Below are 14,196 nucleotides of genomic sequence, written 5' to 3' on the forward strand. Positions count from 1 at the left end.
TGGGTTTGACCAATCAGCGTTAGTCCGGGCCTTAGTCCCGCCTCCCCGGTAGGTTGCAGCGTGGGGTCAGCTCAGGCACTAGCGGCGTTAGCATGGTTGAGTTGCTTTGACTGGAAGGTCGACAGTAGGACGGCATCCTCGGCTTTCCAGTCGTATTACTGTATTGTTCTGTCCCGGTAAAAGGCTTTGGTTCGGAATAGCCTTTTATTTAGGTAATAGTAGCGAATTTGAACGAGCTAGTTTGGTGAACTCCTGTTTTTAGCTGCTAAGACGACTGTAAAACAGGATCATGGCAGCGCTCAGAGCCTCATATCACAGGATCCTTGACAGAATCGAGCACATTCTGCCTGCAAAACTGAGACCTCTTTACAACCACCCTGCAGGTAAGCATTGGTTAATGTTAGCGATTTGTTATGGTTAATGTTAGCGATTTGTTAAACCGTGCATAGATACATCAATGTATGTGGCAAGGTCGTGTTTGTTTACGTTTGCTAAATACTATCTGTTCCACATATATCACTAACCCTGGCCTCATCTTATTCAATATTCAGAAGGAATAACTCGAGCTGACTTGTCTTAAAACACCTACTGAACTACAATAATAGTGGCCTTAATTCACATATTTGAGTGGTGCACTGCGTGTTCTAGATTAGTAAACTGTCTCATCCAGGAACTAAAGGGTCACCCAGACAAACATGAAGCTATAAGTTAATAGCTAACTTTTGCTCAACCTTTTTGGCAATCAGCATGAATGTTTGAAGTTTAACCCAATAAACTCATAGACGCCCAAACCATATGAAATAAAATGCAATATATTTTACACACAGTAGCACATATGTACATTAAATTTTACAAAAAGCCAAAACATCACTTTACATGGTTAGGGGTCAGACGTGTGTTATCTTCAGATCATAGTTTGATCTAAGGGCAACTTTTGTGAACAGGCAAAAAGAACCACGAGACAAGTAGGGGTTTTCATTTGACACATCCTTCTGTTTGGCCTGCAGCATTTGTAATATAAATGCTTTGTAATATAAATAATAATATAGAATCAATTGTACTAGCACTTTCTCGCTAGCAACTCTTCCAGGTCATGCAGTGATTTGTATGCATGTTACCACTTCAGTAGTCAACAACAGCTTCTCTTTCACTTTAGGTCCAAAAACAGTTTTCTTCTGGGCCCCGGTGTTTAAATGGGTAAGTTTTGCCAATCTTTTCTCTTAATTGGGTTACACTTTGGTAAAGTAATCATTTTTTCTTTGTTCAGGGTTTAGTTTTTGCTGGTTTGGCTGATATGACAAGGCCAGCAGATAAACTCAGTACTTCTCAGTCAGCCGTACTTACAGCCACAGGTAATGTTGCAAGACAGTGCCAAAAGTCATGTTATGCATTTACTTTAGCAATATATGTCGTCAAACAGGTTCTTATCGGTAGTTACAGTTTACCTAAAACATAGACATGTTGGTGTGCTTGACCTTTTTGTGTCTCTCTTGCTCAGGTTTAATCTGGTCCAGATATTCATTGGTGATTATCCCCAAAAACTGGAATCTCTTTGCAGTCAACTTCTTTGTTGGTGGTGCAGGCATCTCCCAGCTTTACAGGATTTGGAGGTTTGTATTGCAATTAAAGTCTTATAAGACACACATACAATGCATTATTTGACCTTCAATACACTTAAAAGTAATATAAAGGCATGAATGATGAACTATTTATGTTAACAGATTTTCATTGTAATTCTCTGCATGTATTGTAGGTTTGAACAAGATAAGAAGGCACAAGAAAAGGAAGCTATAGAGTCTTGAATGCTACCCACTCTCCACACTTGTGAACTCAAAGGGAGACATGGGAGCTTGATCTGCCCCCTCGTTTAATACTTCTTCAATCACGTTTGTTAACATCCATGCCATAATCTTGTTTCACCACATCAACCAACCTTGTTATCCCTGTGGGGAATGTTTAGAGTTTCCTCAGGGTGACATAATAAAGGACATCTAGTCAACACTGACTTGTCAACGCACAAATAGGACTTTTTTGTTGTTGTACATTTTCATGCTTTACATCTCATGCACACTTTGCCTTCACCATCATCCCGGTGTAGAAATCATTGCAGTTCCTACAAACGTTGTCTTGAATGTTTTCTGATAATTTAATTATTTTACTTTGTAGTGGTGTCAGCTATTTATTAACCTGGCCAAATGACCATCGCCCTAATATAGGTTTTAGACCCATTCGTTTTTATGTAAATGAAGTTTACTTTGATTATAAAGTACACTTGTGTTGACATTTTCCTAATCTTTTTCAAGCAGATAAATGTACATGATTTAACCAAAGGACTAAATGGCTGTTTGAGGCAAATAAAACATCCAAATCAATAGTCCCAAGTTCCTCTTACAATGCAAGGTGTGTGTGTGTGTGCATTTTTGACCCCATGTACTTGCAAGATTTCCACTAAGCCTATTAGCCCCTTCTAAAGAATCACAAGTCTGTTGCCTTTTACCAGTATAAACACCATTGAACATCCAACTTATCCATGAATTACAACTAAAAATGTTTGATTTGGGTTTCAATTGAATATGCATCTTGTGTCATAAGGCTGGCAGTACACAGCTCATATGCATGAACGATACTACAGCATGATGCGGTGCCTTACTCAGTAAAATCTTTGGGAAATATTTCATTGTTGCAATAGATTAAAAACGAAACACAAATATGATAAACCAGAAAAGTTTATTCAACACCAACATGTTTAGCGTTTTCCACCGACTCTAGGTGCACTGATCTTCATGGGCTTTGCAATCTTGGGTTTCTGTGCAGTCTTTGCAGAGGTCTAATAAGGGGAAAAACACAGTTCAGTATACTGTTGTAACAGAAGGAGTATGAATTTGCAGAGTTTGCCGTCTGCAACTGAATATTAATGTGCATATGTGCATGTAAACAGGCAATCAATTTTGCTTTTTTGTAGAGATGCATTGAGATCTTACCTTTGCACTGGGGGCAGCTGGCTTCTTGGATGCCTGCTTTGCCTTTTTGGCCTCCTTAGCAGCTCTAGAGGGGAAAAATCCAATTTATAAAACGATACAGATTATGCCAGTCTTATGGAACAGCCCTGAGCAGAAAAAAAAAAAAAGGCAATCCTTGTAGCACAACAAGTGGCTGCAATACAAAGCTCTTGCACTCAGTTCTTTGTGCCAGTATGCTTAAACTGAATTGGCGCCAGTAACTTGAGCTGAATTATTATTTTGTTGGGACATATAAAAGTCAGTAAGTGCTTTCACACCAGCAAACCCTGCAGCAGCATTATGTGAAGGCAGTGCAAAGCTGACTTTTCCACAGTGTACTGGTGTAAAATATTTGAGTGTTGGAAAAATATTTGCGTCAGTCACATGTAAATGGAGAATCCAGTGCATTTCAAGCCATAGCGGCACATGTAAAAACTTGTGTGACGTACGGTAACTTAAACCCAGGGGATATTTGATGCCACTGACAATTTTAAACTGGAGAAAAACTACAGCTTTCTAAAGATTTTAACAGATATACAGATCGTGTTGCAGAGTGAGTTCACCCTCTAGAGTTAATGGTCGACTTGAAGCTGCTTTAGAACAGTAGGTGTAAATATGACGGCTCAGTTGGGGTCAGGTATGTAATGATGCCACAAAATGAGCTTCACAAGAAAACCTCAGACTGTAACCCTGAAGCAGCACAGCATTTATTCATGAATGCAAAATAAGAGCAAATGACATTAGTAGGACTGGGATAATGGATCGTTTTGCAGTACATTGTAATCAAGCCTGTCACGATAAACTCTGAAGTTTGACATCTTGACAAATGAGGAAACTGTTGCGAGTAACAATATTATTGAAGACTATATAATGCCACACAAACAAAACTAAAGCCCCGTCTTAAAATATCCTAGCCTGGCTAACGCTAGACTGCTGTGTGGGGGAACATCATACGAGGGACACAGCTTACGAAAGCTTACGAGCATTCGAAAAATGTGGGAAATAAATGTTTCAATTAAATATTGAGCCTATACTGCAATTATCGACAACCCTAACTGCAGTATGCTCGTGTTCTAATACATTTTTCCAATTATAATTCTATTGGTGTCAGGAGACATTTGTTTAACATTTGAACCTATGACTTCTTATTCAAAGAACTTCACAATAATTACTGTATCACATTATGTATGGTGGGGAGACATATTTGGGAAAAAACATATCGGGAGACATATTGCGGCAAAAGCGGATCGTCCCAGCCCTACAATGTAGCCTTTGAAATTAAGAGATGTTACCTAATGGCCTGCTCCCTCTGGGCTTTGCGGACCTCGGGCTTCTGGTTCCTCTTGGCCATAATGTCAGCCAGAGAAGCTCCAGTGATGGCCCTTTGGAATTTCACTGCACGACGGGTACGCTTCTTCGTCACTTCTTCCTGTGAACCAAGAAATGGTAACCAAATCAAGAACTGAACAATGGTATCGAAATGTTGAGTAAACAAAATGAAAACTCTTGTGGAAAAGCAACTTGTGTTGGAGAGTTTGGAGGCTAGCCGATGCAAGAAGTCAAATATGACAATCAAAGGCCAGTACTATGATCTCCGACTGTTCTGTGGCTACAGGTGTGGAGTGAGCGCTGCTGCAGAACCTGCAAAACGCAGACCTGCAGCAACACATTACACAGACCAACACCATGCACACCGGCCACCTGCAGCCAGAACTTACTACCACATTATAAACCACAAGAATGACTTACAGACTGGCCCTTCTTGTGCTTGCGTCTGTACAGCACAGTCCAGTTGATCTGTCTGGGATTTCTTTTGGCCAGGAAAGCAGATTCACATTTGGCATTCAGAAACTGGAACACCTACATGCATATAACAGTGAGGTAGAATAAAACAAGACTTAGTTGTTGTGAATTGAACTCCAGGATGAAATTTGACAGAGAAACAATTACTGTATACATTCACTACAGATTTGGGCTCTGGAACCCGGGAATATAACCACTATATGACCTTTAATGATCGTAAAAATGCCTATGTGAGAGTGAATGATGACATACATGGTAATTGAACTGTGATGCTAATGTTAGCAAGCTAGTCGTGTGGTTTATTAGCAAGTGTCAAGTTTTCCCAGTAAGTATCAATACATTATTCGTTACATTAGGTAGCGTCTAATCCTGACATGAGACACTTCTGATATAATAACAGGTAGACATAAACAGCCGCCGGTGTCAAGCTTACCTTCCCATCTATCCTGGCGTATCGGCGGCCATGGCCCGGGTATATCTTGTACCCACTAAAACTGCACAACTCGACCCTGAGAACGACAAATATCACACATTATCGACATCAGCGTGAATGTACATCTGTTTTGTGCAACCTCTGTTAATCAAGGTTTTGACTAAACACATAGATGGCTGTAGATATAATTCCGTACACTCACTTCATGGTGGCTACGAGAGGGGACCAACCGGAAAGAACGAGCGCTTAGGCGGAAACGGAAGTGGAGACTGACGCCAATATTTATATCTAACGTCAAAAGTGTTTTACAGGTACACATTTGAAACAATATAGCAAACGTACTTAGAAACTGTTCTTTAAGTTTATAGTAGACTCACCTTCAGCAGATCTCGCATCTTTGAACTAACATTACGTTTCCCATCATGTAGCTTGAGCTGGCGGCAACAACAGCGGCGGCGCTTTTATCAAAACGACCGTTTCTGCAGCTAGTGGGGTTGGCTAATGGTTATTCCGAGGAAGGATGGGTGTATCGGATTTACAGTCAGATTCAAAGCTCGGTACGTAATGCATGTTGTCAGATTGCTATTCTAATTTACGTGTGTTTATTTGTGAAGAATTTCTTGCGACGACGGTTTGTGACAACGTTGAACTAGCATCTTCTGTTCATAGTATCACAAAACACCAGTCATCACCCGTATTTTCTCTCTTTAAACTTATTTTTTACACAGTCCACGCTGATGAGGTGGTGCTCTCTAATGTCATTTACATCTGTTGTGTTTAGAAAAATCAATAAGCCCACTCTGTGTGCACTGCTGCTCTTTCAAACTTTGTCAATGTTGCAGGGCCTGTGGTGGATCTATCAGCCCAGGGTTTGCAGAAGCTGGATCCCAGTTTCACATGCTCAGAGGACACTCACACTCTCATCCTGGATGGCAATCAAATCATGAAACTGGATTATATGGAAAGAAGCCCAGGTCTTCAGCAGGTGTGAATTTTAGACCTTGTTAAATTATATTATCAGATACATACCATCCTTTGTAAAACGTTTTTGCTGTTATGTCCACAGCTTTCGGTAGCCAGTAACCGTATGGTGAGAATGATGGGTGTGTCTCGGTTAACAGAACTAAAGGTTCTCAATCTTCCTAATAACAGCATTGGCTACATTGAAGGACTAAGAGATATGCCTTGTTTGAAATGGCTAAACCTATCAGGCAACAATATAAAGGTGAGTAAAACAAACAACAATGTATATCACAGGTTTATAATTGCGCGACTTTACGTATCTATGAACATTATTACATATTATTTCTGCTCTGTTTTACAATTTCAGGTTATTGAGCAACTGCACAACTGTGTTTCACTTCAGCATTTGGACCTCTCTGATAATAACATATCAGTTATTGGAGATTTGAAAAAACTGGATCAATTAAAAGTAAGAGCATTTAAGTTTCAATTATAATGCTTTGTGTGTGGCGTGTAACTGACCTCGGTTTACTTTTTCAGACATTGCTCCTCCATGGAAACAGCATAACAACGCTGCGCACTGTTCCTGCACACCTACCTGCTCATTTATCCATTCTCTCCCTTGCAGAAAATGAAATCAGAGATCTCAATGAGGTACAGTAAGGCCATTGGGGGGATAATTCCTTTATGTGGGACTTGACAGACATCTTGTGTTTACTTGTAGGTGTCATATATTGCGCCTCTTCAAGAACTAGAGCAGCTGTCTATCATGAGCAACCCGTGTGTTATGGCCACACCTTCGTTGCCAGGGTTTGACTACAGACCCTTCATCATGAGTTGGTGTCTGAACCTTAAAGTTCTGGACGGTTATGTCACCTCGCAGAAGGAAGGGTATGTTTGTCCTTACAGTGAATGTGGATACGATATATAACAGTTGTAACATCTGTATTCTGCTTTATTTTAGTCTGAAAGCTGAGTGGCTGTACAGTCAGGGAAAAGGACGTTCATTTCGACCAGGTCAACATGTCCAGCTGGTTCAGTACTTAGCCACTGTTTGTCCTCTCACTTCCTCACCAGCTCTTGAGACAGCGGAGGATGCAAAACTGGAAAAAATCTTGAGGAAGCAAAAGTAGAATTAAATTAATAAATAGATTAATTGTAAAATTAATCATGGCTTCCATGAAGTGGTAATATGTTTATTTGTCTCCTCAGATTGCACCAGAGGCAGCTCTTAGAGGAAAGTCATCCAGGTTGTCCCAGCCCTCCTCGTCCAACACAATTAGATGTAGAAGCGCACAGTGCATCACCATCACAAGAGGGAGCCAAAGATTTGGAGAGCACAACTGCTGGCGCACAATCATCCAAAGACACCAGTATGAATTAGTTTATGTTTTTACCTCAAGGTTTTGCATGTTCTTCCTGTACTGTTTAGTGACATTGTTCTTATTTTGTTCATCATATAGAGCCAGTTGTGCAAATAAATACCTGGGTGAGCTGTGATGCAGCTCATGCATCTCTACCAGTGATTCGCAGCCCACGACTTGGAGATGAGCCGATCCTTTTGGAAGATGTGCAAACAGATGTGGACAAGCTCAACAGTAGCATTCTCTCTTCTGAGTCCACATTTATTCCATTCAAATCTGAACTAGAACTTCCCACTGGTTTCTCTGACAGCGAGGACGAAACAGAAACATTTGAGCCTGACTCTCTGGCTCCAAAGATCCCTGAGCCGAAAAGACACCACTCAAAGAGAGAACAGTGCTCTCCTTTGACTGAACAGCAAGACACCAGCGCTAACGCAGCTCTCCTAAACAGTAATAGCTCCGACAGTCCACAAAATATTGTCAAACCTTCATATGACAGAAGTCTAAGAAATGACGCCACTGAGCAGACAGAAGTAAACAAACCTAACTCGAATGCAGTGGAGGCCGACAAGGCTGCCATTAAAATACAATCTTGGTGGAGGGGTCAGCACTGTCGGCGTTTAAACCCTAAAGCAAAAGAAGTGAGAAACGAGATTCGTCTGAGGAGGATGCAAGACCACATCCTGTTTTTGTCAGAGAAGTTGGACAGGTAACTGACTATTTGCATGGTTTTAATCTTTCAAAATAGACTTCAAAATAACACATGAGAATTTTGAATCTGTTTACAGCGTGCAACAGCAGTTTGAAGACGAGCGGTTACAAAGGATGGTGCAAGAAGAAGCTGTCAAGTTTTTGTGGAAAGAGGTACGTATTTCTAGCGAAATACATGCACAGATCAAGATGAACACTCTTTTAATACAATGTTTTTTGTAGCTCCAGTCTATGCAGCTGTGGAAACAGTCTGTGGAGCACCAGCTAGCAAGCATTACTCATCTAAGCCAGACCCCGCTTTTGAGACCTTGTGAGGCTGCGGCACCAGTAGATTCCAGCACTAAAAACCCACCCTTCACTGATGTGTCCTTCCCAGACTCAGGCTTTCAGTCGACAAGTGAACCACAAGCCGCTCCAGAGGACAGCTTCTTGAGCAGTGTCACTACAGACTCTCTTAAAACTGTGCGAGCTTTGAGTCCTGCTTTCTCTGGCTTAGTTTGTGCAAATGAACCGAGTGGAAGCCCAGACTGCAGCCTCTTGGAGCAGTACTTGTCCTCAGTTCAGCAGAGAGAAGAGGAGGCAGAGGAGGTGCTCAGCGATAGAACAGAAACGCCACAACCCTCCTCCCCATTGTCTCTCCACACAAAAGTAGCTGAGCCGGACCAAACTGAGGAGCAAAGGACTGATGCAAACACTTCCTGCCCAGATGGGACTCTTAAATAGGGCTCTGCGTATGAAGTCACAGCGACTCCAATGCAAGATGTGCCGGCCCAGATCTCAAATAACCGTGCACTTAAAATACCTTCTAGGTTGTGTCTGCTCCGCAAAAGCCAAACTGAAACAAGTTTAGTGTAATATTTAACATGTTTATGGTAAGCAATTAATTTCACTATGTACCTATTTAAGACAATTAAAACGTAATAATATCAAAGGATTAAACGCTAGATTATCTGTTGTTGTCTTTTTATTTGCTTTTCAGAAATTTACGAATGTATTTTAAATTGTTTAGGATTCATTACGACAGTGGCGCAGATGGTAGAGAGGGTCGTCTCATGATCGGAAGGTCGGTTGTTCGAATCCCACCTCCTGAAAGTGCACACTGTCGTTGTGTCCTTGGGCAAGACACTTCACCCACATTGCCCCCAGTGTCTGCGCACATTGGTGTATGAATGAGAGTATGAATGGGTGACTGGATCCTTGCTGTAAAGCGCTTTGAGTGCCTAATGTAGGTGGAAAAGCACTATAAGTTGAAACCATTTACCATTTATTATTATTTTATGTGCTTTACTAAGTCATTTTTCTTGCGACAAAGTTTCACTTTTTTTTGTTTCTTGTGTTTAATCAATTATTTGTGCAAAATTGCTTTAAAAAAAAAAGAAAAAAAGGCGGATAAAGCTCTGGCTCGTTTTAATAACAGGATGGAGCCGTTCAGATGAGCCCATTCGGTCACGGACGTCACATCGTACGTACGTGCGTTAGCTTTCGTCCACCAGGGGGCGTAATGAGTCTTCAGGCGGGGTGCTGTTTAGCTCGCGTAGGTTGTGCGTCTCAAAGCCTGTGATGTTGACAAATCACCGTTTCTTGTCCCTTCGGTCTGGCGTCATGCTGTTTCCTCGGTTAACGGAGGGTAAGTAGAAATATTGCTCTAGCATAACGCTGCTTGTGTTTTAATAAGTCGACCCTCCCCCATTATGACCATACTCCGTGCTCGCAACAATGGTACAGCCGAGTCGTTGCAGCGGTTTCCACGATGATGCTGGATTCGGTCATGTATGCAAAGTAAACTGTTATTATTTTAATAGGTCATAGTGGTTGATAAACTGTTAAGGTTCTTGAAATAATTTAACATGCATCAATTTCGGCGGGTTGCACTCCCATGTCTGTGATTGCACTTCATGATGACTGGATACATAGCTATACATCTCTAACTTAGTATTCAGACACTACCAGGGAAAATATGTTCATGATAATACGTAATAAATATGGAGGAAAGGACAGAAAAATGCATTACCCCCTGTTATTATGCTAAGAACGTGTTATTATGTTATTGCTGTGCTTTAGTAGGCTAAGTAAAATGTGATTATTTTTGTAATTGTTTAAAGCAAGGGCTATCTTATTGTTCATTCATTCCCCAGTGTAACTATAGTTTCTCTTTATTCATTTCTCAGATTACCAGTCTACAACTCAGACATCGGCTCTTGGATGAAGTAACCCAGCATTAGTTAAACACACTGAGGGACCCACTGCCATATTTGAAATAAAGCAAAGCCAATCGAGTTGAGGTCAAGCCGCCAGTTTTTGGTCAGTGCTTCAGTGCAGTGTTTTGCTCTCATGTTAAGATCATGCACAATTCGAAATAGTACATATAACACCAAATGCATTTTTTCCCCCCTGTGATTTCAGAGTTCTGCCCTGCTTTTTAATGGATGAGGAGACCTTTAGTGTCCAATGGGGTTCAATCATGACAGAAGGGAAGTCATCATGTGTCGAAATCTGTCCAAATATGCCCTCATCTTCCTTTTCCTAGCACTTTCTGTTCTCATTTTTCTGCTTCGTAACATCCACACTGTTGAGGTGAGTTTAGCAGAGACCAACAGTAAATATTGTGTAGGTTCCTGAGCAGGGGTCATGTGTGTATGTAAAGGCTGTGAAGATAAAGAAACATCGCATAAGTATTTTATAATGTGTGCTACCTTACTGAGTAATATAATTTAAAAAATCGTACAAGGCCTTTAATCTACAACAACAAAGCCAGTGAGAATTGCCTGAATACTGCTGATTTCAGGTTAATCATTTGTTTGTTTCTCCTCAGAACTGGAACTGTCACACCATCTCCGCCCTCTATCAGCTCCAGAGCCGGATCCAGACGTCTTTCATCCCGGCGTCGCTGCCCACGTTCTACAACAACCACACCTTCTGCTCGCACCTGGGGCAGAGGCCGTCCCGAGAGGAGGAGCTGGAGGAGCGCTACCTGCTGGACTCCATCGCCTGGCCCGAACACACCCTTCAGTCCAGGGCTTTAACTCTGCGGCTCACTACGGACCCGGACCACAGCCTCTTCGCTATACTCCCCTCCAAAGCCGGACGAGAGTGGCATTTTGGGGACCAGCTCGAAGCCCTGGTGCAAGTGCATGACTTTCAGGGGCGTCCCAAGCACTATGGGGGAGACTTTCTTTTGGCCAGGCTTCACTCGCCGGACCTCGGAGCAGGGGTAGTGGGCACAGTGCTGGACCACAAAAATGGCTTCTACTCGGCCCTGTTCCCGCTGCTCTGGACCGGGTCTGCCCAGGTCGAGGTGACATTAGTGCATTCGAGCGAGGCTGTTGCTGTGCTGCAGCGCCTCAGGGAGGAACGCTCTGATCGGGTGTTTTTTAAAAGCTTATTTCGTCTGGGCTTCCTGTCCGAGACCACGGTTTGCAACATGTGTCTGCCCCCAGACCAGCAGCCCCTGTGCAACTACACCGACCTATACACTGGAGAGCCCTGGTACTGCTACAAACCCAAGATGCTCGGCTGTGACACCCGGGTCAACCACGCCAAGGGGGGCTATCTGAAGCACCTCATCACCAATAATGAGGCACTGCTGTTCCAGAGGTTTGTAAATTCAGACTGTAGTGAGTAATTGCAGTTTGCAGAGTTACATTTGATAATACGTTAGGTGGGCTTCCAGGGGCGTGTCTATATAGTTTTCCTCTGGGTCCTCTGGTTTCCACTACTGCTAAAATTATGTACAATGGAAGAACGTCCCTTCTGGAGCCTGGACTCCCCTGAAAATATAATTCATAATAACAGTGGGGCTTTCCTGATTAGTGTTTTGTTTGGACCTTTATTTAAAGACCATGCCATGTTAAGTATTACGCAGTTATTCATTAATGTTTAACATGTTTTTGCAGTGATGTTAACCTCAAAGTGCACATTCACGCGTCAGGACCGGACAGAGTCAATGTGCTGCCGCCCCTCAAAGGTACAGTGATTCATAGCTTGATTTTCATGTGAATATTAAGTATTGTAAGAAATCGTGATGCCATTTTTTTTCGCAGATAAAACTGTGGTTGAAAGTGACACACTAAATCTGGAGACGACAAAAATAGCTCCCTCTGGATACTACTTTGAAGACACTTGGACGCCATTGAACGGGTTTAAAATAAGACAGTTCAATAATTCGACTGTTGCCACTCAGTGTTTGAGGAATAAAATGATCTATATGTACGGGGACTCGACAGTGCGGCAGTGGTTTGAATACCTCATTGCTTTAGCATCAGGTAACTTCATTAATCGTCTTTATTTACTGTATGTGATGTTATACTGGTTCTCATTTGTTTGATGTCGCCTAGATTTAAAGGAGTTCAATCTGCACAGTCCTAAAAACGTGGGCCCCTTTATGGCAGTGGACAGCACCCATAACATCCTGCTGAAGTACAGGTGCCACGGCCCGCCCATCCGCTTCTCCACGGTGCTGTCCAGTGAGCTGCGGTACATTTCCAACGAGCTGGACGGGCTGTCGGGGGGTCCCAACACCGTGGTCGTCCTGAGCATCTGGGCGCACTTCAGCACATTTCCCGTGGAGGTGTACATCAGGCGCCTGCGCCACATCCGGAGGGCGGTGCTGAGACTCTTGGATCGGGCCCCCGGGACAATGGTGGTGATTCGGACAGCGAACCTCCAAGCGCTGGACCAGGATGTGAGCCTTTACAACAGCGACTGGTTCTCGCTGCAGCTGGACCAAGTGCTGAGAGCTATGTTTAAGGGACTCAACGTACTCATGGTAGACGCCTGGCAGATGACACAGGCGCACCCCCTCCCTCACGCACTCCACCCGCCCCCAGCCATTGTGAAGAACATGATAAACATGCTGTTGTCCCACATCTGTCCCGAGAAGAGGAGTCGTATGATCTAGAACAGGGGTGTCAAACTCATTGTGGGTTGTGGGCCGAAATTGAGCTCCCACGCCGGGGCGCATATAATAGAGAAAATGTTTCCAATAAATTAATAATAATGAGCTGTGATTTGGTCAAAGCCCCAACTTGACTGCATAGTCATTATTTATTAACTCCACACTCAGTGGTGGTAAGTTGTTATTGAAGCCACAGCCGCCCTGGGGCAGACTGTCCATTTACCACGTGGCTATATAATGCGTTGTTCATATCCTGAGCTCTTATTATGTCAGTGCCCTCCGCTGGACACGTGTCCTTTCCTTTTTATGCTCTACAGGGCAGGGGCCGGATTAAATCATCTCGCGGGCCGGATTAGGCCCGCAGGCCGTATGTTTGACACCCCTGATCTAGAACATGTTTGGAAGTCAGTGGTGTGATTTCCCTTTTTGTGCTGTTTCCACATTTGTTTGTTTGTGTAGCAAATTCTAGAAAGTTACAAAATGGTTCGTGTGTTTTACCAATCTAAAAGAAAAGGTTTAGCTGGTTATCTCTTAAAGTGAGATATTTTACATAAACACTGTATCGTGTATGGTTTGCCAAAGGTAAAACACATGGATCAGCTGCTACTAGATATTCCTACATCAGCAAATAGCTTTATTAAATGGATATTGTGGATCACTTTATGAAAAACAAAAAACTATAAACTAAATAAACTCTACATCTGTACTATATTTCCTACAACCTTAAAGAACAAAATGTGCAAAGATCTAAAGCGTATTGTCATTGTCCAAAGTATCCCTGTTTAAGCCTTGTGTTCGTTTAAGAAACACTACCCCTATGTTCTATCAAAATATTTCACTCTTTTATAAACACACAATTGCTCATTTTCCATATAAAAAGTAAGTTTGGGCAGAAATTGGATTTACATTTTGAAACACCTGTTTGTGTTTCAGAAATCTGTAGTAACTTTGATTTTCAGTATTTTTTAGTTTTTATATAAAGTTGAGTTTTCATGTTTTCTCCCCAGTTGCATTTTCTGCCACTGGTTT

The 14,196-nt window shown here is 42.3% G+C and overlaps 4 protein-coding genes across 5 annotated transcripts; 3 read left to right on the forward strand and 1 right to left on the reverse strand.

Annotated features, from left to right (window-relative positions):
- Window positions 1–35: 35 nt before the first annotated feature.
- On the forward strand, window positions 36–2,449 carry mpc2b (mitochondrial pyruvate carrier 2b). The gene is made up of 5 exons (XM_079563587.1): window positions 36–383; window positions 1,157–1,197; window positions 1,268–1,352; window positions 1,499–1,610; window positions 1,754–2,449. Exons 1-5 carry the CDS (start codon window positions 290–292, stop codon window positions 1,800–1,802), a joined length of 381 nt encoding a protein of 126 aa, XP_079419713.1. The 5' UTR covers window positions 36–289; the 3' UTR covers window positions 1,803–2,449.
- Window positions 2,450–2,708: 259 nt separating this feature from the next.
- On the reverse strand, window positions 2,709–5,494 carry rpl24 (ribosomal protein L24). The gene is made up of 6 exons (XM_079563576.1): window positions 5,438–5,494; window positions 5,236–5,311; window positions 4,749–4,859; window positions 4,292–4,428; window positions 2,982–3,045; window positions 2,709–2,827 (listed from the first exon to the last, which is right to left on the reverse strand). The coding sequence occupies exons 1-6, from the start codon at window positions 5,440–5,442 to the stop codon at window positions 2,747–2,749; spliced, it is 474 nt and encodes a 157-aa protein (XP_079419702.1). The 5' UTR covers window positions 5,443–5,494; the 3' UTR covers window positions 2,709–2,746.
- Window positions 5,495–5,513: 19 nt separating this feature from the next.
- cep97 (centrosomal protein 97) lies at window positions 5,514–9,212 on the forward strand. Of its 2 annotated transcripts, XM_079563575.1 has the most exons (12): window positions 5,514–5,546; window positions 5,664–5,792; window positions 6,078–6,220; window positions 6,302–6,460; window positions 6,566–6,667; window positions 6,739–6,852; window positions 6,923–7,089; window positions 7,163–7,327; window positions 7,411–7,571; window positions 7,662–8,271; window positions 8,351–8,426; window positions 8,496–9,212. In XM_079563575.1, the coding sequence occupies exons 2-12, from the start codon at window positions 5,756–5,758 to the stop codon at window positions 8,994–8,996; spliced, it is 2,235 nt and encodes a 744-aa protein (XP_079419701.1). In that variant the 5' UTR covers window positions 5,514–5,546; window positions 5,664–5,755; the 3' UTR covers window positions 8,997–9,212. The 2 variants fall into 2 exon arrangements, with proteins under 2 accessions (XP_079419701.1, XP_079419700.1); XM_079563574.1 differs by having other exon boundaries at window positions 5,520–5,792.
- Window positions 9,213–10,681: 1,469 nt separating this feature from the next.
- Window positions 10,682–13,170, forward strand: nxpe3 (neurexophilin and PC-esterase domain family, member 3; the record flags this gene model as incomplete). The annotated part of the gene is made up of 5 exons (XM_079562711.1): window positions 10,682–10,847; window positions 11,086–11,867; window positions 12,167–12,237; window positions 12,314–12,535; window positions 12,608–13,170. Exons 1-5 carry the CDS (start codon window positions 10,722–10,724, stop codon window positions 13,168–13,170), a joined length of 1,764 nt encoding a protein of 587 aa, XP_079418837.1. The 5' UTR covers window positions 10,682–10,721.
- Between the last annotated feature and the right edge of the window lie 1,026 nt (window positions 13,171–14,196).

The sequence above is a fragment of the Gobius niger genome, assembly GCF_951799975.1.
Source record: "Gobius niger genome assembly, chromosome: 9".
Classification (NCBI taxonomy): Eukaryota; Metazoa; Chordata; class Actinopteri; order Gobiiformes; family Gobiidae; genus Gobius; species Gobius niger.